The 27,946-nt window shown below is 39.7% G+C and overlaps 2 protein-coding genes across 2 annotated transcripts; both read right to left on the bottom strand.

Annotated features, from left to right (window-relative positions):
- Positions 1–6: 6 nt before the first annotated feature.
- On the bottom strand, positions 7–17,465 carry cenpa (histone H3-like centromeric protein A). Its single transcript, XM_073822493.1, has 5 exons — positions 17,399–17,465; positions 16,969–17,117; positions 10,619–10,734; positions 10,427–10,501; positions 7–156 (listed from the first exon to the last, which is right to left on the bottom strand). The coding sequence occupies exons 2-5, from the start codon at positions 17,084–17,086 to the stop codon at positions 28–30; spliced, it is 438 nt and encodes a 145-aa protein (XP_073678594.1). The 5' UTR covers positions 17,087–17,117; positions 17,399–17,465; the 3' UTR covers positions 7–27.
- A 2,359-nt stretch (positions 17,466–19,824) lies between these two features.
- Positions 19,825–27,570, bottom strand: psmb10 (proteasome 20S subunit beta 10). The gene is made up of 8 exons (XM_073821864.1): positions 27,361–27,570; positions 27,156–27,249; positions 26,890–26,987; positions 24,740–24,880; positions 24,473–24,588; positions 24,329–24,387; positions 22,946–23,097; positions 19,825–20,159 (listed from the first exon to the last, which is right to left on the bottom strand). Exons 1-8 carry the CDS (start codon positions 27,417–27,419, stop codon positions 20,048–20,050), a joined length of 831 nt encoding a protein of 276 aa, XP_073677965.1. The 5' UTR covers positions 27,420–27,570; the 3' UTR covers positions 19,825–20,047.
- Positions 27,571–27,946: the final 376 nt, after the last annotated feature.

Genomic DNA, 27,946 nt, shown 5'->3' with positions numbered 1-27,946 from the left:
CATCAAATTAATAAAAACAAAAACACTTCACATGTTCTCAACACCTCTGATTCGCCGGGCGAGTTGTATGTCACGTGGAAACAATGTCACTCTCTTGGCATGAATGGCACAGAGGTTGGCATCAGAAAACAGACGGACCATGAAAGCTTCTGCAGCCTAAAAGAACAAGAAAGAGCAATAATTAAACAACTATAATGTACTGTAAATGATTACAGTTAAAATGATATACTGAAATACACTGTGGATTTGAGAATTAAATCGTGAGAGTAAATCACAAAGTAAATTTAGTTTCTGTTTCCCTAGACACAGTAATTTTCCATCTTGTATTAACATATTGTTCAGATTTGTTGCGACACTCCCTCTATCATCACAGACACAAAAAAGTTTCATTTTCCATAACTGTTTTATTCTTCTTGCTACTCGAATTACCAATCAGATTTGCCCACAAAAAAAAACTTTATTAATCGTCATTACAAGTTCCTTTTTTTTTAACATGAGCATAATTGAAGCACATTATGCAGTTTAAAGATCGCTTTTGTTGATGTTGGGAAAAAAAACTGAATGGAAGACGGTTTTAGTATTGTGATTGATTGCTCCTGTAAACTACTGATCCATGGAAAACGTCTAGGTTACGTAGGTAACCCTCGTTCCCTGAAGGAGGGAACGGAGACGTTACATGGGAATTCGCTTAGAATCCAATCATCTCTGAGCCTTATACAAAAGGCCAATGAAAATTGGCGAGTGGCATTTGCATGACGCGCCACGCCCCGTACATACGGGTATAAATAGCGACGTCATGCGCCAGTCAGACAGGTTCTTCGCTGAGGAGCCGGATTGAGCCGGCGTCAGCGCGACGACAGGGACGTGGCAGGGGATGTAACGTCTCCGTTCCCTCCTTCAGGGAACGAGGGTTACCTACGTAACCTAGACGTTCCCCTTCAGTCGAATCACTTCGACGTTACATGGGAACTGACCCTATGGAACAAGCCACGTCCCTGCGCCGCGTTACGCAACGACCACGTGCCGGCAGGCGGACGTGTCAACAGGCGGACGTTAACGTAACCTTCCCAACGCCCTGGGGCCCGAGAAGGGGGGCCCCAGGGATGCCAGAAACTGAAGCAGGGGTTGGGGGGGCGGAGACATGAATTCTGTCCATGTGAAAGTAAGAAATTCAATATATCCATAAGGGGGTTTTAGGGATATACGAGGGAAACAGAGGCCTTCTGGTTGACCCCTGGAAAAATATAGAGAAAAATAGCCACAACCTGCGGGGCGAAGGAGACCCGGCAGGAGCACAGTCAAGAGCTACTCCGCGTCTAGCCCGGACTGAGGGGCATGGAGGACCCAGGTTCGCCGGAGGGAACAAACTGGGAGATAGCGCACGGATCCACGTGGGAATGGCGCAGCAAGCCGACACTAGCCGTCCTCCCGGTCACCTGTCAGAACTCGGGAAGAGACGGCCTCTAAGCGAAGGTTGTAAAACCTGGCAAAGGTATTTGGTGTCGCCCAGCCGGCAGCTCTGCAGATGTCCGCTAATGAGGCGCCATGTGCCAACGCGTAGGAAGATGCAACACTCCGTGTGGAGTGGGCATGCAAGCCTAAGGGGCAAGGCTCTCCCTGATATAAGTAAGACAGGGAGATGGCTTCTACCACCCAATGCGCCAACCTCTGTTTGGAGACAGCATTCCCTTTCTGCTGACCTCCGAAGCAGACAAAGAGCTGCTCGGTGCGTCTGAAGTGCCGAGTGCGGTCTACGTAGGTGCGCAGAGCACGGACTGGACACAACGATGCTATAGCTGGGTCTGCCTCCTCCAAGGGCAGAGCTTGCAGGTTCACCACCTGATCGCGGAAAGGCGTGGTGGGAACCTTGGGCACATAGCCGGGCCGGGGTCTCAGGATGACGTGAGAATCGCCGGGCCCGAACTCCAGGCACGCTTCGTCGACAGAGAAAGCTTGCAGATCCCCCACCCTCTTGATGGAGGCCAACGCAGTCAGGAGCGCTGTCTTTAATGACAGAAACTTAAGCTCAACTGAGGCGAGGGGCTCGAAGGGAGGTCCCCGCAGGCCCTGGAGGGCGACGGAGAGGTCCCAAGAGGGTACGAGGCGCGGTCTGGGAGGATTGATCCTCCTAGCGCCTCTGAGGAATCTAACGACCAGAGGGTGCTTCCCTAGGGATGATCCATCCACTGCATCGTGATGTGCGGCAATAGCGGCAACATACACTTTGAGAGTCGAAGGGGACAGCCTGCGCTCCAACTTCTCTTGCAGGAAGGAAAGCACTACTGCAATCGTGCATCTCTGAGGGTCCTGTTCTCGTGAGGAACACCAGTCGACGAATAGACCCCACCTCAGTGCGTACGCCTGCCTTGTAGAGGGGGCTCGGGACTGAGTGATGGTTTCTACCACGGCCTGTGGAAGGCCGGCGAGGTCTGAAGCGTCCCGTCCAGGAGCCAGACGTGCAAGTTCCATAGATCGGGACGTGGGTGCCAGATAGTGCCCATCCCCTGAGAAAGAAGGTCCTTCCTCAAGGGGATTTTCCAGGGAGGGGCTGCCGCGAGGGAATTGAGTTCTGGGAACCAGGTCCTGGCAGGCCAGTATGGGGCGACCAGGAGAACCTGCTCCTCGTCCTCCCTGATCTTGCACAGGGTCTGTGCAAGGAGGCTCACTGGGGGAAAGGCGTACTTGGGCCCCGGAGGCCAGCTGTGGGCCAGAGCGTCCCTGCCGAGGGATACCTCGTTGAGGGAGAAGAACTGCTGGCAGTGGGAGGATTCGGGGGAGGCAAACAGATCTATCTGGGCCTCCCCGAAATGCCTCCAAATCAGCTGGACTGACTCGGGGTGGAGTCGCCATTCTCCAGGGAGGGTGGACTGCCGTGAGAGCTGATCGGCTGCACGGTTGAGTTCCCCCGGAATGTGAATGGCACGTAGCGATTTCAGCCACGTTTGACTCCAGAGGAGCAGACGGCGGGCGAGTTGTGACATGCGACGAGAGCGGAGGCCGCCCTGGCGGTTGATATAAGCCACAGTCGCAGTGCTGTCGGTACGCACAAGTACGTGCTTCTGACGCAACGTCGGTCGGAAGCGACGAAGGGCCAGAAGCACAGCCAGCAACTCGAGGCAATTGATGTGCCACTGCAGTCGAGGTCCTGTCCAGGAGCCCGAAGCTGCTTGCCCGTTGCACACAGCACCCCAACCCGTGGTGGAGGCATCCGTGTAAACCACGATGTGCCTGGACACCTGCCCCAGGGGTACTCCGGCCTGGAGAAAGGCAGGGTCTGACCACGGGCTGAACAGGCGGCGACACTGCGGGAAAACGCCAATCCGGAGTGTGCCACGGTGCCATGCCCGTCTCGGGACTCGGTCGTGTAGCCAGTGCTGAAGCGGTCTCATATGAAGCAACCCCAGCGGCGTTACCGCGGCCGCAGCTGCCATATGCCCCAGGAGCCTCTGAAAAGTTTTTAGAGGAACCGCTGTCTTGTGCCTGAATAAATCTAGACATCTCAGCACCGACTGAGCGCGCTCGTTGGTGAGACGGGCTGTCATGGAGACCGAGTCCAGCTCCACACCGAGAAAAGAGATCCTCTGCACTGGGGAGAGTTTGCTCTTTTCTCGGTTGACCTGAAGGCCCAGGCGGCTGAGGTGCTGAAGCACCAGGTCCCTCTGGTCGCATAGCACCTCTCGAGAGTGGGCTATCAGAAGCCAGTCGTCGAGATAGTTGAGGATGCGGAAACCTGACAGCCAAAGAGGGGCCAGGGCCGCTTCCGCAACCTTGGTGAAAACGCGAGGAGAGAGGGACAGGCCGAATGGGAGAACTTTGTACTGGTATGCTCGACCCTCGAACGCAAACCGAAGAAAGGGCCTGTGGCGAGGAAGAATCGAGACATGGAAGTACGCGTCCTTCAGGTCGATGGCTGCAAACCAATCCTGGGGACGAATGCATGTGAGCATGCGCTTCGTCGTGAGCATCTTGAACGGCAGCCTGAGAAGGGACCGATTCAGGACTCTGAGATCCAGGATGGGTCTTAACCCACCACTCTTTTTGGGCACGATGAAGTAGGGACTGTAAAACCCTGACCTCATCTCGGCTGGAGGGACAAGCTCGATCGCATCCTTCGCCAGTAGGACTGCGACCTCTGCACGCAGGACAGCGGCGTGGGTGTCTGAGTGGACACGAGTGTGAAGGACACCTCTGTACCTGGGCGGAGCTTTGGCGAACTGAATCGCATAGCCGAGACGTACCGTCCGTATCAACCACCGCGAGGGGCTGGGGAGCTGAAGCCAGGCCCCCAAGCGCCTCGACAGGGGTGTCAAGGGAACGTTGACCGACGTGACCGTGGTGGGGCAGCCTAGGGGGGGAACAGGAAGGGGAGACAAGCTGCTCTGAGCAGGGCCTACCTTCTTCCCAGGTTCCCGCGCTGGCGAAGGACAGCTCCGAGTCCGGCTCCGAGAGGGCATCCTGGTGCCGCCCGGAACGGGAACACGGGGCCGAGGCCCCGGAGGTGAAGGAAATTGCTCTTTTATTGAAGTTGTGGGTACCGCCGACCCGTGGGCCGGCGGCAGCGTTAAAGTGCACAACAACCCCCGGCCCTCCAGCGGGAGCGGGGACGTAGATGTTCTCGTCCCCTGAAGAACAAACTTCTCCACCTCCGGGTTGCCCGCGTCAGGGACGTTTCGCGGCTCTTTTGCGGGTGTTCTTTGCAGGTCCCTGAGAGGCGGGCGGCGCCGCACCCCCGCGGCCGGCTCGACGTCGGGCCGTCTCCTTCTTGGGTTCAGCAGGCGACGGAGCAGGTTTGGTGGGGGCCGCGGGGGGGCGCCCTCGGCGACGAGCGGGGGGAGGCTGAGCCACCGGCGGCGGGATGGGTCTAGACTCGCGGCGGGGCAAGATGTGTTGAATGGCCTCCCTCTGCTTCTGGACTGCCGAGAACTGCTGGGCAAAGTCCTCGACAGTGTCGCCGAATAGGCCACTCTGGGAGATAGGAGCGTCAAGAAAGCGAGCCTTGTCGACGTCTGCCATCTGGGCCAGAGTGAGCCATAGGTGTCGCTCCTGGACCACGGCTGTGGACATCACCTGACCAAGGGAACGCGCCGTGACCTTCGTCGCCCGTAGGGCGAAGTCGGTGGCGGCGCGGAGTTCTTCCATAACCCCCTGGTCGGGACCACCCTCGTGCAGCTGTTTCAGGGCCTGGGCCTGATACACTTGAAGGATCGCCATAGCATGCAGGGCGGTGGCGGCCTGTCCAGCGGCGTGGTAAACGCGGCCCGCAAGAGCGGACGAGCGCTCGCACGCCCTGGACGGGAGATGCGGACGATCCCTCCAGGTGGCGGCGCCGCGTGGGCACAAGTGCACCGCCACAGCGCGCTCGACCCGGGGAATCGCTGCATACCCCCTGGCCGCCCCGCCATCGAGGGTGGCGAGGGGAGAGGAGCTGGGGCGGGGCCGTGATGAGAAGGGGGCCCGCCAAGATCTGGTCAGCTCCTCGTGCAACTCCGGGAAGAATGGGACCGAGGGGGGGCGAGGTGGAGCCGCGGGGGCCCTCCCCAGGAACCAATCATCCAGCCTAGAAGGATCGGCCGGGGGCGCCTGGGGCACCTCCAAACCGATCCCCCTGGCGGCCCGGAGGAGCATAGCCGATAGCTCGACGTCCACCTCAGACGGAGCGGCCACCTCTGGAGGGGGCCGCGCCGCCGAAGCGTCCGCCTCGCCAACCGACTCTCCCTCTGATGCTGCGGTCGACATCTCATCCTCCGCAGGAGCACCGAAGGAGACGCTCAGCCCGCTGGGCGGGGAAGCGTACTGCTCCGGGAACTCGACGGGACCACGCTGTGTGACAGAAGACCGCAGGGCTTTCTGGGCCGGCGGTGCGTTCTGCACGGTGACAGTTAAGTCCCCCCCGCGTCTCGCCGCGGTGGCCGAAAAGCATTGACGGCTTAACGACAGACCGCGAGAGGAAGGCGGGGGGAGCCGCCTCGCGAACGAGTGGCGGGACTTCAGCGTGCTCATGGTCATGCATTCGCAATGAATGCATTCACCATCCATGAACGCTGCCTCAGCGTGCTCACTCCCCAAACACGTGAGGCAGTGATCATGTCCGTCCGCAGGAGGGAGGAAACTACCGCATCCTGAAGCGCACGGCCGAAAAGCCATTCTGAAAAGAACGTCTTGCGGCCGCGAGAAATTGCTCTTTTAGCTCCCGGTCTGCCCAGGGAAAAAGCCGCGGGGCGGCTGTGCACTCAACGGGACTTTCTCGCTGGAATGCAGTGCGGCTGTAATGGCCGTGAAAACGGCAGCCCGCAGGAGATCGCTGACGGCCGCCAAACAGAAAGCTCTTTTAGTCTTGGCAGCACGTCAGGAGAGAGAGCAGGAACTCTTTTGAAGAACTCTTTGTAGTAGAAGTCTCGTAGAGAGAGAAATAGCAGGCTCAACATCAGACGGATCTGAAGCGAAGAAGCTGTCTGACTGGCGCATGACGTCGCTATTTATACCCGTATGTACGGGGCGTGGCGCGTCATGCAAATGCCACTCGCCAATTTTCATTGGCCTTTTGTATAAGGCTCAGAGATGATTGGATTCTAAGCGAATTCCCATGTAACGTCGAAGTGATTCGACTGAAGGGGAACTGAATTTCTTGTTTTAAAAAAGCTCCAGGAAATCATTGAATAAGTTTATTTTATTTCTGACCCTGGTGGAAGTATTTTGTTTAAAGGCAACCACTTTTAGCCATTTTTGTGTGGCTAAGACACTGCTACAACAAAACACACTTACAAAAACATTACATTTAGTCATTTAGCAAACGCTTTGATCCAAAGCAACTTACAAATAAGGACAATGGAAGCAATCAAACTCAACAAAAGAGCAATGCTATGCAAGTGCTATGACAAGTCTCAGATTAGCTTAATGCAATATACATAGGTTTTTTAATTATATAGTAAAAAAAAGAAAACACAGAGTAGACAAAGAATAGAGCAAGCCAGTTTTTTTTTTTTTTTTTTGTTAATTGCATAATAAACAAATAGGAAAAAAAGACAATCAGGGTTTCTGCAGATATGAACAAGTGAAATTTAAGACTTTTTAAGACCTTTTTAATACCAACTTATATGAAATTTAAGACCTAAACCTGTAATGGAAATAGATATTATATTACATGCATATGTGATATTTAATGTGTTTAATGTAAAAAGTAAACAAAATTTCATGGCTGTCATAAATAAAATTTATTACTACGATACAGTGAACTTTCCATATCAGCAGATACTATTCCACACAAAATATCCCCATAAAAGTACCACTAGAAATATCTGATGTAAAAAAAAAAATTCTAAAGCGATTTTTTTTTTTTTTTACTTTTGAAATGTATGCGTACCTTTGAAATTTATTTTATGAATTTATCAATAAATTCTAAATGGCTATTAGCAGTGAGATTACATAATTTACACTGCAAAATTAAAAGTGAGATTAATGTTTTAAATACATTTATTGATTTATAAATATATATATTAGAAATGTTATATAAATACTGCGATTCTGTCTGAAGACGCAGTAACTTCCACAGAGGGAGAAAAAAATCTACAGTTGTTAGCAAATGGCCTTAGCCAAGCCCTATATTCAGTTTTTCCAAGCCCAGTATCGCTAAACTTGCACTTCCTCATAGCTAAAAAGTTAAATCCATTTAACTTCTGCGGTACAATCCGAGAGAGACTCGCGCCAATAACAGAAAGCTGATTGGCTATTGCATGCTGGTCTCATTTGTAGTTTAAATTCAGCAAATTATATTTGGAATAGTGAAATAAAGAACTACAACACCACGGAAACAACAGAAAGAGAATTTAAATGAGCATTAGAGGTAGCGTTACATGGACATCGGAAAAATAAGACCTGTGTAAAATTATTTAAGACCTAGAACAGCGAATTTAAGACTTTTTAAGGCCTACAATTTTGATTTTTAAATTTTAGACTTTTTAAGACCCCGCGGAAACCCTGGACAATATAAAAATTGAAATATAAAACGAATATAGAAATACAATAGAGAGTGCCAGAGTTAATGAGGCAAATAAAGACGGAAGAGATGTGTTTTTATCCGATTCTTGAAGATTGTGATTTTGTGCCTCTTTGTGTTGGCACAATAATGCGCCGTTCACTTGCATAATGCAAGCTTCTAGAGGACACAAAAGTCTGAAGTAATGAATTTAAGTAAAGGGGTGCAGAGCCAGCGGTGGTTTTGTAGGCAAGCATTAATGCCTTGAATTTTATGCGAGCAGCTATTAGCCTTTTTCACACTAACGTGTTTCTGACAGCCGCAGCCGTACTTAACAAGAGTAAAGTCAGGAATCAACGTCTATTTCTACAAAATAAATACTATGATATATACTGGTGTTTTACTCTACAAAGAGCAAACATTTGTTCAAAAACTTCGGGTCATCACAAATACTTTGTTCATTTGATTCTGAATGTTGGCACTAATAATTCAGTACATTTTTGCCGTTCTGTCTATTTGGTGCTGGCTGTGCATTATGACTCTTTACATGAAAATTTTTCGTGATTATTATTATTGTTATTATCATTAAAACAATATTGTATTTTATATTTGCTCTCCTTTGCATTTTTACATGGCGGTGTAAATGTATGTTGTATAATGTGCCCAGGGATATACATAATAAAATAGTATAATACTAAACAAGAAATGACTCCGATTAATGGCTTTATTCCTATTGGATCGGGATTACGTTGTATTGAGTTCATGCATCAACCGGACACAGAATTGTTTAATTTATTTATTAATTTAAAAATGCGCATTTAGATATAAATGCTGTCATGTGCTGTCCGTGGGAGTAAATTGAGAAAATACGCTCAAATATACCGGAGATGGAGAACAGAAACCAGCCGGTGCTATGTTGAGCATATTATTTTGACGAGTCAGCGGACTGAGTGGCCATATAAATGACAAAGTTAAAGTTAAATGTTGTTTTTTTGTTGATTATATAACAACAACTGGGAAAACAGACAAAACAGAAAAGATAAGAAGCATTATTTGAGACAAGGGCATACTAATATAATAGGCGCAGACCTGTGGCAGAACTAACTTTACCCTGCGCTGACGTAACTTCCGATTTTTTGAGATAGATAGATAGATAGATAGATAGATAGATAGATAGATAGATAGATAGATAGATAGATAGATAGATAGATAGATAGAAAACATAGTACATAGAAGGGAAGCTTAATTTGTATGTAAGGGACCCAATTAAAATAAAAAGATAACACGATAAAAGGAAACAGCCCACAAACACATTCCAAAAACTCTGCCTATCATACTGGCTATTAAAACAACTGTTTAGTGATTACTTTGACCAACAGAGGGGCCTGTGAGCAATTTTGAGCAAACTCATTTTGGAAACAGTGCAAAAAGTGCAAGACAAAAAGTAAAAAATTTGAAGGATTGTTTCTTTTAAACATTTGTGTGCAGTTTGTGGTTAGCTTGTGTGCACTGTATGCTATTTCTGTCTGAATGTTTAAGTTTCAATTCCTTTAAAACCCACCTTCCAAAAATCCCAGTCTGCTCTGATTGGTCAGCCGCCCCCAGTCTGTTGCGATAGCTTGGAGTGCGTTTCAGAAAAAATGTATGTCCATGTAACATAATACTCAGCCCTGCCCAGAACAATCACATATCGGGTGAAGCGGGCAGGTCTGGTTTCTATATAACCCTCAAATGAATGCAGGAGCACCGTGATAGAATAAGGGTAAAACAGATTGGCTTACAAACCCAACACAGAATATATTTGGTACCAGCTCATCCACTTGTTAACAACTTGAATAAAAGTTTTGGGAGTAACAATCACAGCCATCATAGTTATACTGATACCATAGTTAGGGATAACATAAAAAGCTTAAAAAAGGGCAGTAGTATTGTTAATTAATCAATTAGTCTGCATTTACACTACAGTTTGAACGTTTGTTGCAATTTGCATGGTAACATTACTTATTATTAGCATGAAACCAGTTCAAATAAGTAAAGAGTTAAAGGGAGTGTGCTCCAATAGTTGCTGCTGTGTTTTACTGCAATTGGTATAGAAATAATTATGGAAAATTATTGCCAGTGCACCAGATTTCCTATCCTTCAGGTCCCTCTAGTGGACTCCTTTTCTATTGCATCATTACAATGACTTTTTTTCCCTTTAAAATTATACTTTTCTTTAAGTTTACATTTTTAAATCTTATTTCATTTTTTAAATTTTGTAGTGACATAAAAACTGCACGTGTCACCTTCATACATAATAAAAATATGAAAGACAAATTTTATTAGTCAATCTAACAGTGATTTAGATATAGAGTAGCTATTGCTATATGGATCAATCAGCACCCAGAGCCAGAACTCTTCATTTTATAATACAAGGCTAAATGCAAAATAAGTTATTTTTTAATCGTCACCTACCTCCTGTAAAGCCATTAGAGCATATCCCTGCCACATCATATGCTCTCGACTAAATGTCTGACACACCTCTCGCACCTGTCAGGTGGGAAAAAAATGTTTACATCACCGTTACATCAATGAAAACAGCTTGTTTATGTTTCGAATTATTAGGCATCAAGAGACTTGTCTTAGGAGGCACTCAAGAAGTATTACCAGTCGTGAAAATGGGGCCTTGCGTAGCAACAGATCAGTAGACTTCTGATATTTGCGTATCTCCATGAGAGCTCGAGTGCCAGGGCGAAACCTGTGTTTCTTGCGGGGGGATGCTCCTAGTACAGAAAGCACATAAACGGCAGTCATTAAGCTAATGCTTTGGCATACAGTTCACTTCACCTGGGAGGAAGGGATTCCAGAAATTAGGGTTAACATAGCCAAAATTGCAGTCTAGAGTAAGTTCAGTCAACTCATTTTTAACAGTGAACACAGACATTCTCAACAGAGCCAGAATCCATCACTCTGGGAATGGATGATAAAAAGATTTATTTTTCTCTTTTAATCTTTAAGGCGAGACACTGCAGGTACATAGGGTACAAAAAATTAACTAATAGTTATCACCTTACTTACCCAGTTGATTGATTACATTGGTAATTGAAAACATTTTTTGTATTACAAGTTTTCTAAAATGTTAGGTTTAAATATGCAAATGATGCATCATTTAATGAAAAATGCGCAGATTTGCATGAATTTCTAAACAATACAAAGTCAAATGTCTTTACAGAGGGAATTTTGGGTATCTCATTGTATCACTCCATAATTCAGAAAAATTATATTTATATAAATTATATTATCTGAACAAATCCCTCTGTAAAATCCTTCAGAATACAGACAGGAACAAAAATGTAAAGTTTGATGTGTGTAGGTGCTACTGAAGTGGTCATTTATGGCTCAGTGTAGAAGGAAAAACTCATATTAAGAAAACAGCCTTTAAAAATATGGACTGTAATTGAAATATATTGACACAAATAGATAAAGTGCTATGAAAGAAACAGTGTTTTTTGGATGCTTTTTTTCCACTAGTCTGAAAAAAAAAAAAAAACACTTAAAAAGGCCAAAATCTCAAACTTGACAGGTGCATGAAAAACAGCTTTTTTCCCCCCTACAGTGTCTTTCCTTAATCATTTTTACTATTACAGTCAACACAAATTATGTTGCTTTTTGGTGATAAGTTAAAACAAAAGCCTGATTAAACTAAAAAAGAAAGTCTCTGCTCTGCTTGCATATGTCTTTATTATAGTTTTTTTTCTTGCTTTCATATTTGTTATAAGATGCGTCACATATGCATTTTAATTATAGAAATACATTGCAAACAACCTGATTGAAAAAACTAAAACAATAAACAAAATAACATTCTGAACGTTAACTCTGTTAACTGAAATTTGAAGTAATCTGCTCACAATTATAACTGCTATTAGTTTTAAAAATAAAAATATTTTCAATAGTAAATGTTATGGAGATTAATAATATGCAATGTATTTAACTCAATTATCCTCTTCAATTTAATTTGATCATTATTATGTGAAATCTATGACACTTATTGTCTTCTCACTACATCTAAAACAGTATGTCCACAGAGAAGGGTTTATTCATTCATATGCTATAAAATGGATAAAAAAGGATTTTTTATTGATGAAAAAGACCTTGTTTTATCAAAAGCAACACACGTGTGTTTAATACGGTTTTGAAGTTGTATCCTCACTTTTTGCCAAAACCGTCAGACATTAAATAAATGTAATAAAATCAGGGAATATCATGGGCAGCTGTCACTCTAACGGACCCCTTTGCCACAGTCCTCTTCTGTAGAGAACATGAGTATCAGACAGGTTTTTTCGTTTTAGAATATTTTAATTCCAATGTTAATATTTCCTGTGTCACAACCATGATATGTCAACGCCATCTTCCAATTTCTGAGAAAATGATTTGAAATATTTAGATCATTTTATTCTCCTGAAGTAGGTTCCATTAGCCTCTAGCATCAACAGAAAAAAAAAAAAAACTAAATGGCTACAACATGAACTCCATTTGTTTTGTGAAAGAACTGGCAAATTTGTCACCACCGTCAGATGTCACCACCATAAGGTTTTGTGTTCCAATGATATATCAAAATACTTAAAAGTGACTGTTGAATAAAAGCTTTATAAACAGTAACATACTCACTGATTGATGTTGTGGTTGTTTTAATACAGTAATTAATTGATTCAGTGTATTTGAGAGTTAAAATAACTACAAATTCAGGTTTTGTTCACCACCGTCACTTCTACAGTATCACCTCTGTTAGATGAATATTTTGATGATATTTCATTAAGATATTTTATATTTGTTGCTCATATGTGACCCTGGACCACAAAACCAGTCATAAGATTAAATTTTACTAAACTGAGATGTATATATAATATGAAAGTAAAGTAAATAAGCTTTCTATTGATATATGGTTTGTTAGGATAGGACAATATTTGGCCGAGATACATCTATTTGAAAATCTGGAATCTGAGTGTGCAAAAAAATCAAAATCCTGAGAAAATCACCTTTAAAGTTGTCCAAATTAGGTTCTTAACAATGCATATTACTAATCAAAAATTACATTTTGATACATTTACAGTAGGAATTTTACAAAAAATCTTCATGGAACATGATCTTTACTTAATTTCCTAATGATTTTTGGCATAAAAGAAAAATCAATAATTTTGACCCATGCAATGTATTTTTGGCTATTGCTACAAACATACCCCAGCGACTTAAGACTGGTTTTGTGGTCCAGGGTCACATATGTGAAAGTGTAATCTGTCTACTCACATGAAAATGTGTTTTGAAATGTTAAAAACATCTAGAAAGCTGTTAAAGATAAAGTTAAAATTATATGACACAGTCCAAGTTAAAAAGCACATTTAAAAAAGAAAAGAAAAGTTGGGAGGTTGTATCAAAGCATAGCTCAGTAGCTTAGTACATTAAGATACATAAATGTAGTTTCCTTTTAGGGCTGTGCGATATGGACAAAAGAAACCTATCACGATTTTCTTGAACAGTATTGCGATTTCGATTTTAATCACGATTTTGACATAGACATGTTTTGCAGTGTGAATCTAAAGCATTTTTTTTTTAAGGAAAACAATTAGATCTTTATCAAAGACCTGTAACATGTCTCTAAAACAGAAGGCGGAAAAAAAATCACCTAGCAGGTGAAAAAAAGTTAGGAGCACCAAAAAAAATGGCGCACACAATTTCTTTTTAGTAATGCATTGATCTTGATTCTTCATGGCTGATTCTGACTGCAGATGTTTTACAAGCACATGATCAAAGTAGGCTACTCTTTCAATATTCAAAGTGCAAATAGAGACCGAATTTTTCAAGCATGATACAGAACTATAGGCAACTGCACAATATATTTTTATAGCCCACATACTAATAACTGCCTAGATATTTTATGTAGCCTAATTTGCGCGCATTGAGGAGTCGCTCTCTAAACGCGGAATATTAAAATTGCTTTTGAATGCGTGTCCGCGTTTTACTTTTGGTTTCGTTTTAACGATCGTGCGAGACTCTCTCAGGCGCTGAGCGTGCATTCTACAATAAAAGAGATTATTATAACAAAACCATTTGAAATATGAGAGGACACAAACAGGATTTTGAAAAGCATGTCCCCAGTGGAAATTACACCCCTGTGTGAGTGGAACTCTGCCGCTGAGTTATCATCTGATGTGGATGAATGCCGCGTTGTACAGTAACGTATATGGACACGGAGGCGCCAGAATTGTATCTGACAGAATGTACGCTATAGCACGAAATATATTATATTTCTTCAAAAGTGGTTTGTTGAGACCTTTTATTTTTCACAATCGAAAGAGAGAATGGCAAACCTGTCACTGTATCAGCTCACAGCAGTCTGTGCAGTACTTAGGCTAGCGAAAGTTTTGTAAAGAAATTAAACCAAGTCGGACCACAACAGTTTCCCACACTCGCACGAATGCGCCACGCTTCACGCAGATGAAATTTTGGGAGCATATGCGACCAAAACGTTCACAATTTCGAGCCCTGCCTAGTAAAGGTAGAACAAAATGTCTTTAGAACAGACCTATGGCAAAAAGTAAGTATGTGTGTGCGTATGTGCGTGCGTGTGTTTGAAAAAACAACAACCCAGACCACAGTGTCCCACATAAAAACAATTAGAACACTGGCAGAATCTAGCTGCTTTCCGCTAAGAAAACCAGCATGACCATTTCTGGTTTCAAGCATGAACGTTGGCATGTTCTTGCTCTCTGTTTAGGCGCGCTGTGTTGTGATCGGTTCAAATAGCATGCTGCAGGAAAAGTATCAGTCGAGTGCGTGCAAAAAATCGTGCTGTAAGGCGATTTAGAAATCGCGCATGTTCACATCGCGATTTCGATACGATTTCAATTAATCGCACAGCCCTATTTCCTTTGTCTAAGTACAAGGTTTTATTTTTTCAATTTTGCACCCTGTTTTGTCCCACTTCTCAAGAATGACTGATCTGCTTTTTGGAACAACCCCTGCAGAAATTTAAAGCAGTAGTTCACTTTCAGAACAAAAATGCACAGATAATGTCCTCACCCCCTCGTCATCCAAGATGTCCATGTCTTTCTTTCTTCAGTCATAAGGAAATTATGTTTTTTGAGGAAAACATTTCAGAATTTTTCTTCATATGGTTTTTTTCTTCTTCATATGACTTCTATGGTGCCCCCGAGTTTGAACTTCCAAAATGCAGCTTAAAAGGGCTCTAAATGATCCCAGCCGAGGAAAAAAGGATCCTATCTAGCAAAATGATGGGTTATTTTCTAAAAAAAATACAATTTATATACTTTTTAACCTTATATGCTCATCTTGTCTCGACTCGTTTCTAGAAAATAACCAATCGTTTCGCTAGATAAGACCATTCTTCCTCTGCTGGGATCATTTAGAGCCCTCTGAAGCTGGATTTAAACTGCATTTTGAAAGTTCAAACTCAGGGGCACCACAGAAGTCCATTACATGGAGCGAAATCCTGAAGTGTTTTCCTCAAAAAACACAATTTCTTTACGAATGAAGAAAGACAGACATGAATATCTTGGATGTCAAGGGGGTGAGTACATTATCTGTAAATTCTTGTTCTGAAAGTGAACTACTGCTTTAAGGTTAACTCATTTTAATTTGTATATTTGTAATAGTAATTTGCTTACTATTTTAGAATCGTAACTTATATTTAAGCCCAAATAAACAAATAATAAAGGCTCGTTTGATTTGTTAAAATCAATAAGTTTACATTATGCTGATGTTTATGATGATAATTGGGCGTTTCTTCAACTAGGGGCACTTTTAGCCTTGTGAAGTTGAAGAAAAAAAATGTTCAAAAGTCACATAACTCAGTCTCATAAGTTTAAATAATTGGTCTAGTTTTAAGGTCTGTAAGAGGACAAACTTGGATTACAAGAGAAATGGTTAATATTTTACTTTTTTTTTTCAACCTTTTTAAAGATTTTTTTTAAAAATGTGTGTGGTGGACATGACAGTGTGTTGTGAAAATGACAAGAAATTAATGTAAATGTAGGGAAGCTTTATCCCAGTGCTGGACCATGACTGTTTCTGGATTGAAACATTTACAGTCATGCAAATCTATTCTTGCAATCCATATAAATTGTACTTTGTAACCATAAATGTCAGAAGACAGTGTGGTGGAAATGACATTTCTGTAGTTCTTTGTGAAAAAATGAAAGATAGCTTCACTGATTGGCTTTGGATTATTACTTAGCATTTTGTGTATGCAAAATACTCTTATTTAACTTAAAAATTTTAGCTTTTTAATAACACCCTTGATGGTACAGCATGTGGTGGAAATGACGTAGAATAAATATATTAACTGATCAAGCAATCTTTACTTTGATATTTCTTCATTTGTTGTTGATGAAAATTTAAATTCCCTAGAAGTCCAACATGTGCTCTGATGTCACTCAACATTTCCATAGAAACCACCTAAAAAATCTTTCACACAAATTTCTTAAAGATACATAACAGTGTTGTGGTGGAAATGACACCAATATTGTGCGAAAGCTATATTTTGTATAAAAAGTAATATTGGTAGTGGTCTCACATTAAATACTATAATGTATTTTAATTATTTTACTAGTGCTTAATTCAAGTACATTAATAGTTACCAGATAAGTCATATTTTTAAACTGTATTTTCATTGTTGAAGTTTAAAAGTCTGGGTGTGCGACAAGGAGAAAACAGTGATTTTGACACCTCTAAAAAGGTTGAAAAGTATGAAAAAATCATAATAGAAAGGTAGTAAAAAAAATTTAGATTGCTTGATAAAGAAAGATGAATTTGTCCAAAATTATATGTATTTTAAAAAATATGACCAAAGTACATAAAAGTGCCCACAGTCTTAAGAATCACCCAATTATGTCTTTAACCACTGCATCACCCACCTGACTCATAAACCACAGTCAAAATGTTTTAGTGTGCTTGCATAACGCACACAATGAAGAGAAGGACGCCGATATGAAAGAGCTCACCGGAGGGTCCGCTGGTGCGCCGGGTTCTGGATGTTGACGGCGGTGGGGGCGGCTCTGGGGGAGATCTGCGCCTGGGGGTCGAAGGCTTTCGCTTACGTGCCGATTTATTGTGCCGCATGACCACACAATATTAGATCAACAGCACTAGACTAAAAAAACAGCAACTGTTAGTCGCGTGTGAACGAACGCTCGCTGGACAACTGAAAAGTTTTCACTGTGAGATTTGCGCGTAACGACATCCGTTAATAACCAACGCCAATGCGTACATTCAAAGCGCTAACCCCACATTAAATATCGGAAAACATACAAATCTATTAAAATTAGTAAATTCAAAACGACTACGCGACGTCAGACACTTTTTCTCTATGTTCTGGGTCCTATATTTCGCGAGGTCTATCAAAACAACAATCAAAACACACGCATTATTTACCAGTATATCGTACTTTTGAGGTCTTCTATCATGCACGAATTCAAACAGCGCTACATGCTGCCACAACAATGCCCTGGCCAATGAGAGAGCTGATACGCTCATGACGTCATGAAGAGGCATTTGATTGGGTCACCCCTGTAGGGATGACTGCTACAAGTACGTTACCAGTAATGAAGTCCTAAACATATATTTACATATATATATATATATATATATATATTTGTTCCCCTTCAAAGAAATTAAATGAAAGTTAGAATCAAGTAGTAATAAAAACAAAGAGCGGTGGAGGTGGGGTTTAAAGCGAAAAGCTGATCCATGTGGTTCTTGTTACTTTTCTCAGCGCTGGGCCAGATGCACCAATCAAGAACGTTTAGTGAGATGCGCCATGCTCAACAGTCTTTTGGTCATCTAAAAATGAAAACATTGAGTGGAAGTAAGTATGGTCAATAACAAATAAGGTTTTCATAAGTAATAAATGTGTGTGTATATATATAAATATGTATAAAATCTAGCAAATTATATATGAACAAATCCCTCTGAAAAACCTGCAGGATACAGACATGAATAAAAATGTAAAGTTTGGTGTGTGTAAATGCTTTTGAAGTGTAGATTTATGGCTCAGTCTAGGAGAAAAAACTCATTTTGAGAAAACAGCTTTTAAAACTATGGATTGTAATTGAAATATATTGACACAAATAGATAAAGCGCACTAACACTTTTTTCTTTCCACTAGTCTGAAAAAAAAAAAAAAAACATTTATAAAAAAAAAAAAAAAAAAAATTCTTAAACTTGACAGGAGCATGAAAACAGCGTTTTTGCCTGCAGTGTCTCCCAGCATCTCACTAAACGTTCTTAGGGTCTGGATCTGGATTTTTGTGGTGTTGTTGAAGACTCATCAAAATTATATCTCTAACTAGAGGATGGATATCCGAGCCGAGCCCGACGGTACCCGACGGAACCCGACGGGTCGGGCCGGGTTCGGACAGATATTTAGAAAGGATGCTCGGGTTCGGGTCGGGCTCGGTCACCTCAGCGCGATAGTGCGCCCATGTTATAACGGCACTTTTTGCCCAGTGTGCACTGACGCTCTCATCTGTTGACATTTCCGAACGCTTTTTTTACAGTTGCTTAATAAAAGCGGGCTTTCCACACAAAAAAATTGCATGTGTCATTAGTATGAGTGAAAAAAGAGATTTTAACTGTGTCGGGCTGGGATCGGGCTCGGACATAAATATCTGAATGCTTGTCGGGCTCGGGTCGGGTTCGGTTACTGCTCTGTCGGACTCGGGCCGGGCTCGGACAGAAAAATGCGGCCCGATCCGCACTCTATCTCTAACTATATTTCTAAGGATGTTTGGTACATTAATACAAATATAAATGTATAATTGTATTTTTTTAACAAGATAACATTGATTCTAAAAGTAAAATTTCTTTTCTTACACAGCAAATTGTATTACTTGGAAAATATCACATTCATGTAAAGAAATGGGCTAAAGCTAACCAGATTGTGAACATTTTATTAAATAAATTAAACAATATGGTGCTACTAAATATTAGAAATAGAAAAGTTAAAAAGACATATGAAGCACTGTGTCACTTCAGTTTGGTTAATTAAATGTTTTAATGTTTAAAAATAAAGAACATTTGGTGAGGATTTCAGTCTTGTACGGGTCTTTTTAGGACATTTAAAAAAAAAACGAGATTACTATGCAATTTAATTTTCTCTTTCTAATTTTTCTTACAATGTCTTCAATAACACAAAGTCTCAAGTCTCAGAAAGCAGTTTCATGGAAAACAGTTGACATTAGTCATGCAAATTTGTTTTGTTGTTTACATGGATATATTATCGTGTCATCTTTGGTTCAAAGTGCAGGGTATAGGTATGTTATTCAATCCTTAAACCTAAATAAGGTTGACATTCTGTCACTACAAAATTTTTGATTTAAGGTTAAATGGTCTAAATTGGTGGTATATTTACACAGAACTGTCAATTATGTGAAAGTAGAAAAATTCTATGAAAATCATGAATTCATTAACATTATTACTTATTGAATAAGTAAGTAAATTACTGCTTTCCAACATTGTCATGTTACTTTAAAAACCCTGAAATAGAGACAATCTCTTACTTATGAAGACAAAAATCCCTAAATTTAAACAACAATAAAAATATGGAGATAAAAAAGTTAATACATTTAAACACATAAAGATAATAAATTGTTATATGATTAAATGCAATATTATATATTATATATAAAACTACTATACAATAGTAGCTGGAGTATTTAACGGGTTGTTTCAGGGACATTTCCCATTATGTTGAAATATGTGGCTATAAAACTTTTATAAAACTATACAACCTTTTATAATAATTATAAATTAACTGATTGTCTTTGCATCCCACAAATGACTGAAATCACACTTTCCCTTTTAAAATCTTACATTTTATTAAATGAACTATGAAACTACACAAATCATTTGGTCTCTTCCATCCATCAGGTCTCTTTTATATTTTACATTTTTTGCAAAACAGTTTTGAGCAGCTCAAATGCAAATGACTGAATACAGCGAAAAAATTCTAAAACATTTTTAACCACAAAGGAAAACAACTATTTTCTTTGCTTTAAAGAGTGTACAAATAATTTTTATGTCTCATTCCGTGTCCATCACTTGGACAGATTCATCCACAACATCCAGTGTTAATGGAGTCACTGTTTTTGTAAGCACAGCAGTAGTGCCTGGCTTGTATCTGTATGTACCCTCCCTGGTTTATTGGAAGAAAGAGAGAATATTTAGTTTAGTCTTGAGATATTGTATTAATACATATGTATAGTGGTAAACTCAGAAGGTTACTAAAATACCATGGCTGTTTTGTATTAAACAACAATTTATTTTGGTTATACAAAGATGAGAGTTGAGGGGGTATAATCCAGAAAGCAGGTAATGCAAACTACAAACTTACAAATAAGAAAAATGATAAAAGGATTCAGCTTCTGGTTCTAAAAACTAATGTTAATTACAGCATATGTAATATAGCCACAGCAGGTAGCCACAGCAACTTATTCTCAGAAAACAATCAACTCCAGAGCAGGTTATGTTCCAGGGTTAGTTTACTTCATGAGGTATCATATCAATCACAAGTGCGGTATGGAGTACCTCAAGGCTCAGTACTAGGGACATTACTTTTTACACTTTACATGTTACCCTTGGGAGATTTCACCAGGAAACTTGGGAGATATTATCAGGAAACAAGCTTTCACTGTTATGCTGATGATACTCCGCTCTATATTTCTTCATGGCCCGGCGAAACATACCAATTTGAAAAACGGAATGCAAAGCTGATATAAAAAACTGGATGACGAGTAACTTCTTACTGCTAAATTCTGAAAAAACAGGTGTTAATTATCAGACCTAAAACTTCCACATGTAATAACCTAAAACACTGTCTAATACTTAATGGCTGCTCTGTCAATTCTTCGTCATCAGTTAGGAACCTATAGGTGTGCTATTCGATAAAACTTTTGTTCGAAAGGCACATTTCCAGCATTTGCAAAACCGCATTTCTCCATCTCAAACACATCGAAATTACGACTTATTCTGTCAATGTCAAATGCAGAAATGTTAATTCATGCATTCATGACCTAAAGGATAGATTATTGTAATGCTTTATTGGGTGGTTGTTCTGCACGCTTAATAAACAAACTCCAGCTGGTCTAAAATGCAGCAGCAAGAGCTCTTACTAGAACCAGAAAATATGACCATATTAGCTCGGTTCTGTTAACACTGCACTGGCTCCCTATTAAACATTGTGTAGATTTTAAAATCTTGCTAATTACTTATAAAGCACTGAATGGTTCAGCTCTTCAGTACTTGAGCGAGCTCTCATCACATTATAATCCCTCACGTCTGCTGCATTCTCCAAACTCTGCCAATTTGATAATATTCATTTTTTTATTTAACGCCCAAACTCTGGAACAATCTACTTAACACTGTTCTGGAGGCAGATACACTCTGTCAGTTTAAATTATGTCATTTATGTCATTTATAGCCATTATGTCACCAAAGTGTGGACTTAGAGGAAAACCGTGAAGGTTTATGGGTTATGCGACCGGAGTGTTGTTTAGATTTTTTCTTTGAATTTAGTCTTCAAAATTTATTTGTGAAGGTTATAATGATGAACAAAACATGTAAGAATATATTTTTGTTATTATTTTCTTCAATAATGCAAAAGCCAACAGAAAAATACTATTGGATTTTTGTCAACAAAAATACATCATAAGTGCAGACACTAGCTGCGTTTCCATTTCCCTTTAAATTGCGCAAACTGAAATTGCGAATTGAAAATCTGCCTAATGGAAATGCATTAATTGTGCACAAACTCCCATATATCGCAAAAAAAAAAAACGTTTTTACGCTCACATGAGGTGGTTTTTCAGGCAATTCGAGAAAGGAATATTTTGCAAAACAGCAATGTTTTTTTCCGCATTTACAGGTCACATTCGATTAAATATAGGCAAAATCCCACATAAATCCATTGCCATGACTTATCGTGAGAGGAAAAAAATAAGTTTCAGTCGCATAACATCAGTTAATGGACATTTTGCTTACTCGACATTTATAAAATAGCGCCAAAGTTTTGTGCAAATCTGTAATGGAAACGCAGCTAGTGTTAGGAAGGTTACTTTGAAAGTGTAATAGGTTACAGATTACAAGTTACCTATTTAAAATGTAATTAGTAGTGTAACTGTTTCAGTTACTTTATTAAAGTAAAGTAACTGATTACATTTAATATTTCTAAATTTACAACAAATGTTTTCAATTTTCAGTTTTCATAATTTTCCAACATTTAAAGTGTCCAACTGATTTCTGTCAGGCTATCAAAAATGGTAAAAAATAAAAAATAAAATTACCACTTGCATTAAGACTATAATAATAATATTTTTAAAGGCACAGCCAGGACATTTTTTACTTTGAGATCTTTTCTGAGCTTGAATACAGTTTTAAAATCATAACAAGAAATAGTTTAATAGCTATGATACTGTTTTTGAAATCAAATCTTTGCATAGCTATGACAGGAAACACTGAAAAAAACACTTGTAAAAAACAGTTAATTTAAAAAATAATAAAGCATATAGATAAACCCAAGTAAAATAGTATCAAATATGTATGTGTCCTATTCTGTGTCTCCTGAAACATCGGTGTCTCATATTTTAGAGTACTTTATCAAAAACAGGCAAAGCAACAAATTATTATTATTCAGCATATCCTAGCTTTTTACAGAAAACATTCAAATGTAACCACCATTGTAATTGTAAACATTTTCACAAGTAGATTTAATATAATTTGATTACATGTTATTATTTTTTTCTCTCTCAGTAAACTTCACCTTCTGTGTATAGACTAAGAAAGACCCAAAGTTTTATGTGAAGACAAGTTGACCCTGCTTTCTGGAATGCACCCAACCCCAGGACAATATGTATATGGAAAAGATTCTGATGTTAAAAAATGTTACAGCAATTCCACATTACAGTGGTCTATAATATATCTCACCTCACTCCTTTCTGAACAGGCTGGTCATATGCTCTCAGATAATCCACAGTTTTCTCTGTGATCACACACAGGTCTACATTGCTGCCGGAACCCAGATCACAGAAGATGCCTGCAGTGATGGCATCCCTCACCAGCTGTTTTGCTTCCTCCAACTTTTCATTCCAAAAAGTGTTTATGTAGGGTTTGAAAAGAACAAACATAGAACATATAGAGTTTTAGAAGTGGATTAAAAAAAAGCACATTCAGGACATGAATTGGTTAAAAGAATATATATATATATATATATATTGTTTTTTAAATAAAATTGATTTATTTATCTATAGCTCTCTCTCTCTCTAGACACAGTGTCAGGTTACTCGATACAAATGGCTCTGTGTCATGTGACTGGTCACGCTGTGGCAAGTTTAAATATATAGTGCAAATGATTTTTTAAAGCTACAGTATGGCAAAGGGAAAGATTTCAGCAAATAACTTAATCTATTTCTCACATAAAGTTGACTTCTATACAATAATGCACACAGGTCATAAAGATTACTTTCAGGATACTTTATGGTTAATTTGGCTCCATGGTCAATATGCAGGGTTTCCACACCTTGGATAATTTCAAATTCAAAGACCTTTGAATTACATTCCAGGTTCAATACCCTCAAATTTAAGGACTTAATTTGGGGACACATTTTAAGTGAGAGCAAGGTTACATCATGCTACCTTGTAAGATACAACGTTAGTTTCCGAAATGTGTGTCAAACACATCTATGCATTTTTTTTTTGCCTTTTTTTTTGGCCATATGACAGAGATCTGTCTATTTGTCTTTTTTTTTTTTTTGCATAAAACTGAAGAATATTTAGTACATCCTATACTATATTCTAAAATGATTGGGTATTAACTTTTGCATGGATTTTATTGAAAAGAGCTTAGGCTCATGTAACCAAAAGTTTTAAGATATATGAATGTGCTTTTCTTGCCTCATGGGTTTACATGATCTTAACAAGCAAAGCAATTCAACATTACATTACATCAAATATTTGGGCAACAGATTATCAAAATTAAAGCACCTCTATCTATATATGTTTATTTTCCAGGGCCTTGAAAAAACTTTTTCAGATTCACAAACTTTCAAGGATTTCAAGGACCTGTGGGAACCCTGAATATGCAATCATTGTATGGAAAAGAGAGGAATGAAAATGATTAAAAACCTCTTCTTAAGTGTTCCATGAAAGAACAATTAAAACATGTTTGGAAATCAATTTTCAAATACATACAATGCTTTTATATGCTTAAATAATTTATGTTTTATCAGTCCACAGCTCCTACAATAACAACAAATATGCAGTACCATGTTTTAAAATATCAATAAGAATGTCTATAAATAGTTGTCTGACCTCCATGTTTGCCTTGTAACGATCCTCAAATACAGAAATGGCAGAAGCTGCCCCAGACCCTGAAATATATGTTTTTGCTAAATAAGGGCAAGTGGCGAAAACATGTTTTTTAATTGTAAATATATAAAAGAAAAGTAACTGCACCCATGGTAAGGAAAGGCAGCTTATCATATGAACCATGAGGGTAGACGCTATAGAGCTGTGGGCCATTAACATCCACTCCTCCCACAATTAGAGAAGAACCAATGTGCCCCTGATACCTGCAAAAATGGGAAACGACCATATTTCTAAAATACCTGAGAGCAATTATTTAAAAAGAATGTATCAGATTGATACAGAATTATGTATCAATCATTTTGGCATGATCAGCTGAATCAAATTAATTCAATTATATGGCAAACACTCCTTCACCTAAACAGCATCTGTTTGAGCTGTCGGGTCACCATGGCCACAAGAGCAGGTCGTCCTGTGCTGAGTGAATGCAGTTCCACATTTGAAGACATCATCTGAGTAGTGACCTCAGCATCAGCCGCAACACCTGCACCGCAACAACTTTTGTGGAGAGAGAGAGAGAGAAAAGGCACTGTAAAAAAAAAAAGGTTTAGACAGAGGCTTGCCCTTACGAAAAGAAGTTTATTCAAGTGTGCCATTAGTATCTTTTAACTAAAATATAGGAAAGTATACTTTCAGTCTACTTTTTATGTAATTCTCAGAAATGTGCTTTATATACTTCTCCGAAATACTCTTAAAATTACATTTAAGTATACTTGGGTTGTATTTAAAGGTGCCATAGAATGCATTGAAACAATATTTGAAGTAGTTCTCTGATACCTACATAGAAGGTATATGGCATAGGAAAGAGCAAAAAATCTGCAGAAACGGTTTAACAGGTCCATTTACAACCCTAGGATTTGTCCCTAGAATGAAATGCTCTGTTATTGCCTTATTTGGAAGGTTCCTGCATAATAATGAGGAGCTCTGCTCTGATTGGCTGTCTTACAGAGCGGCTTGCTCACACAGTTGTAAGGAAACACATGGAGGAAACATATATATTTAATTACGGCCGCTTCATTTATTTAACTCTAGCCGCTTTTAATCTGTGTTGAATCTGCAGTTTTGAATCCGCGACATTTTTTTCTCTCACTACTGTGAATGCATGTGCTCTGTGTAACGTTATACTGCAGTGAACTAGTATAACATAAGAAGGACTTACCACACAAGTTTTGATGCTTTAGTGATGCTCAGGATCTGTAAATCATTGGCCATCATCAGTGCAGTCATCTCTCTGTTTATGTGGTAAGTAAAATCTTATGTACAGGCTACCGCTAGCATTAAGCTAACCATGTCCCTTCAGTGGTTTTACTGATGTACTGACGTTACTGATGATTGGGCTACGCAAATGTTGGGGGCGTAACTATTACGCCTCTGGACTGTTGCGTAACAGTCGGTGTTGTGTTGGAATTTGCCCTTTTTTCAGTCGTCTTTTGCAAACACTTGATTTATATAAGAAGGAGGAAACGATGGTGTTTAAGACTCACAGTATGTTATGTCCATGTACTGAACTGTTATTATTCAACCATGACAAGGTAAATAGGCCTACAGTTTTCCATTCTATGGCACCTTTAAAAAAAAGTCTAAGTATATTTGAGCTATACTTGTGCTCTGAGAATCCGTGTTTTCATTGTTATTGTTAAACTTTTTGTCAAACTCTACAGAATTTGCAAAACACAAGTGAAGAAGAAACCGAAACAACAGATGCTTCCACATGTAATCTAACACAATTGTCAGACATAAAACAGCATCAAAACCATAGATATGGAAAACTTTGTAACATTATGGAATAAAATGTTGACCCTTGAAGAGCTACTTAAAGTATGATGTAAAGTTCACTTAAAGAAAACCTACAAGTATAATTGCAGTTTAAAACTACTAAACTAGTAGTTTATTGAGACTATACTTTAAGTTATAAACTAGTAATTAGTAAACTATCTGTATACCTACAAGTTCACTTTTAGCATACTTGCAGTACAAACTGAAAACATAGATGTAAACTAGTGGTGTACTCAAAGTTTAATACTGTTATACTTATAGTATACTTTTATATACTAGAAAGTGGGCCAGTTCAGGCCCATTGAGTATTAAAATGGTACACTTAAAAGTATACTACTAGTACACTGATATTTTTATACTTACACTCTTAAAATTAAAGGTGCTACACAATGCCATAGGAGAACCTTTTTTTTTTTCCAAAAAGAAACTTTAACATCTAAAGAACCTTTCTGTTTCACAAACAGTTCTTTGTGGCCAAAAATATTTCTTCAGATTACGAAAAGGTAAGAAAGAGACAGTTCTTTAAAGAACCTTTGACTGAATCAAAAATGGTTCTTCTAAGCCATCGCTCTGAAGAACCTTTTAAAGTACCTTTTTTTTTTAAAAAAGAGTGTACTACATAAAGTATACTTAAAAATACTCTTGCACTTTACTTAACTATACTTAATAAAATAAACTTAAAGCATACTTCTTTTTTGTAAGGCCGAACTCTAATGATGAGCATGACTTACTAGATTTTGGGAGCTATGTAATGGATTTTCATGCAGTTTTTATCAGCTACGACCATATCATCCGTGGCTCTGGTGTCTGCACCTAAAATCACTCCATCCTATAATATAAAACACTTTGTTTTTTAATTAGCCTACAATTAAATATTTTTACACCATTTTATTAATTTATTATTGCTGTTTATTTACAAATACATAAACGTTATAGACCTTGTGTGAAATATTTAATCAGTAATTAATTAATCACATAAATGGTGCTTTATACAGACTTTGAATATCAGGCCAGCGATGGTGGTGCCAGTTTTCCTGGCGTTTGGTGCAGAGTAACCCTTCTCTGATAAGTTTGCTTCAAGAACAGCATTTCTGTAAAAATATATAAACATGCAAAGTATAACAGCATGCATACTAGTACTCAGCAATCATTGTAAGTGGTATTTTGCGTCTTGAGCACATTATTAACTAACGATGTCTCACCTGCGTGTGTTCTCAAAAGAGAATCCTCCGGTCGGTGTCTTTGTCGATGTGTTCAGCATCTTTCACCTGCACACTGTTTAGTATCTAAAATTATAGAATCTAACAATCAGTCTGGAATAAAACTCTTTCTAAATACTGCTTTGAACGTTTACTCGCCTGGGCTTTACACAAAGAGTCGGTGCGTCAGCGCTTTTAACGCCCAAAACTGCCGAAGACACTTCTTTCACTTTCACTTCTGACACATGATCGCTTCTCTGGGTTATTCAGGCGAATCAGTTATTAGACCTAATGTATTCTACGCTGTTTTTTTTTCTACATCAGCTTGTTTTCTCCGGGTTTTTTTTTTTAGCTATGTAATTTGACTAAGTTGTAAAGTTGTAAAGGAGTTGTAAAGTAGGAACAGGCTAGATCCTTGATCATAATTATAATAATGATGATAATAAAAACAGGACTTTTTCATGATAAAGTAATGTAATACAAATCTTTATTCAATTTGATGAGCATACTGACAAACTGAATATAAAGAAAAATATTTTTTATTCACAATATAACGTAAAACAAAATGCATGACAAATCAATGCCGAAC

The sequence above is a fragment of the Garra rufa genome, chromosome 17 (genome assembly GCF_049309525.1).
Source record: "Garra rufa chromosome 17, GarRuf1.0, whole genome shotgun sequence".
In the NCBI taxonomy this organism is placed as follows: domain Eukaryota; kingdom Metazoa; phylum Chordata; class Actinopteri; order Cypriniformes; family Cyprinidae; genus Garra; species Garra rufa.
Note: the sequence above shows the minus strand (reverse complement) of the source record. Positions and strands in the feature narration are given on the sequence as shown.

Excerpts from the sequence above, each read along its gene's own strand:
- cenpa (XM_073822493.1), bottom strand. The coding sequence starts at position 17,086 with ATGCGGCACAATAAATCGGCACGTAAGCGAAAGCCTTCGACCCCCAGG. Across the intron at positions 10,502-10,618 it reads AGGCCCCATTTTCACGACTG|GTGCGAGAGGTGTGTCAGAC; the intron begins GTAATACTTCTT and ends CCCACCTGACAG. Across the intron at positions 157-10,426 it reads CTCTAATGGCTTTACAGGAG|GCTGCAGAAGCTTTCATGGT; the intron begins GTAGGTGACGAT and ends TTGTTCTTTTAG.
- psmb10 (XM_073821864.1), bottom strand. The coding sequence starts at position 27,419 with ATGCTGAACACATCGACAAAGACACCGACCGGAGGATTCTCTTTTGAG. Across the intron at positions 24,388-24,472 it reads GCTGCCTTTCCTTACCATGG|GGTCTGGGGCAGCTTCTGCC; the intron begins GTGCAGTTACTT and ends CATATATTTCAG. Across the intron at positions 23,098-24,328 it reads GTTACAAGGCAAACATGGAG|TTGGAGGAAGCAAAACAGCT; the intron begins GTCAGACAACTA and ends TGGAATGAAAAG.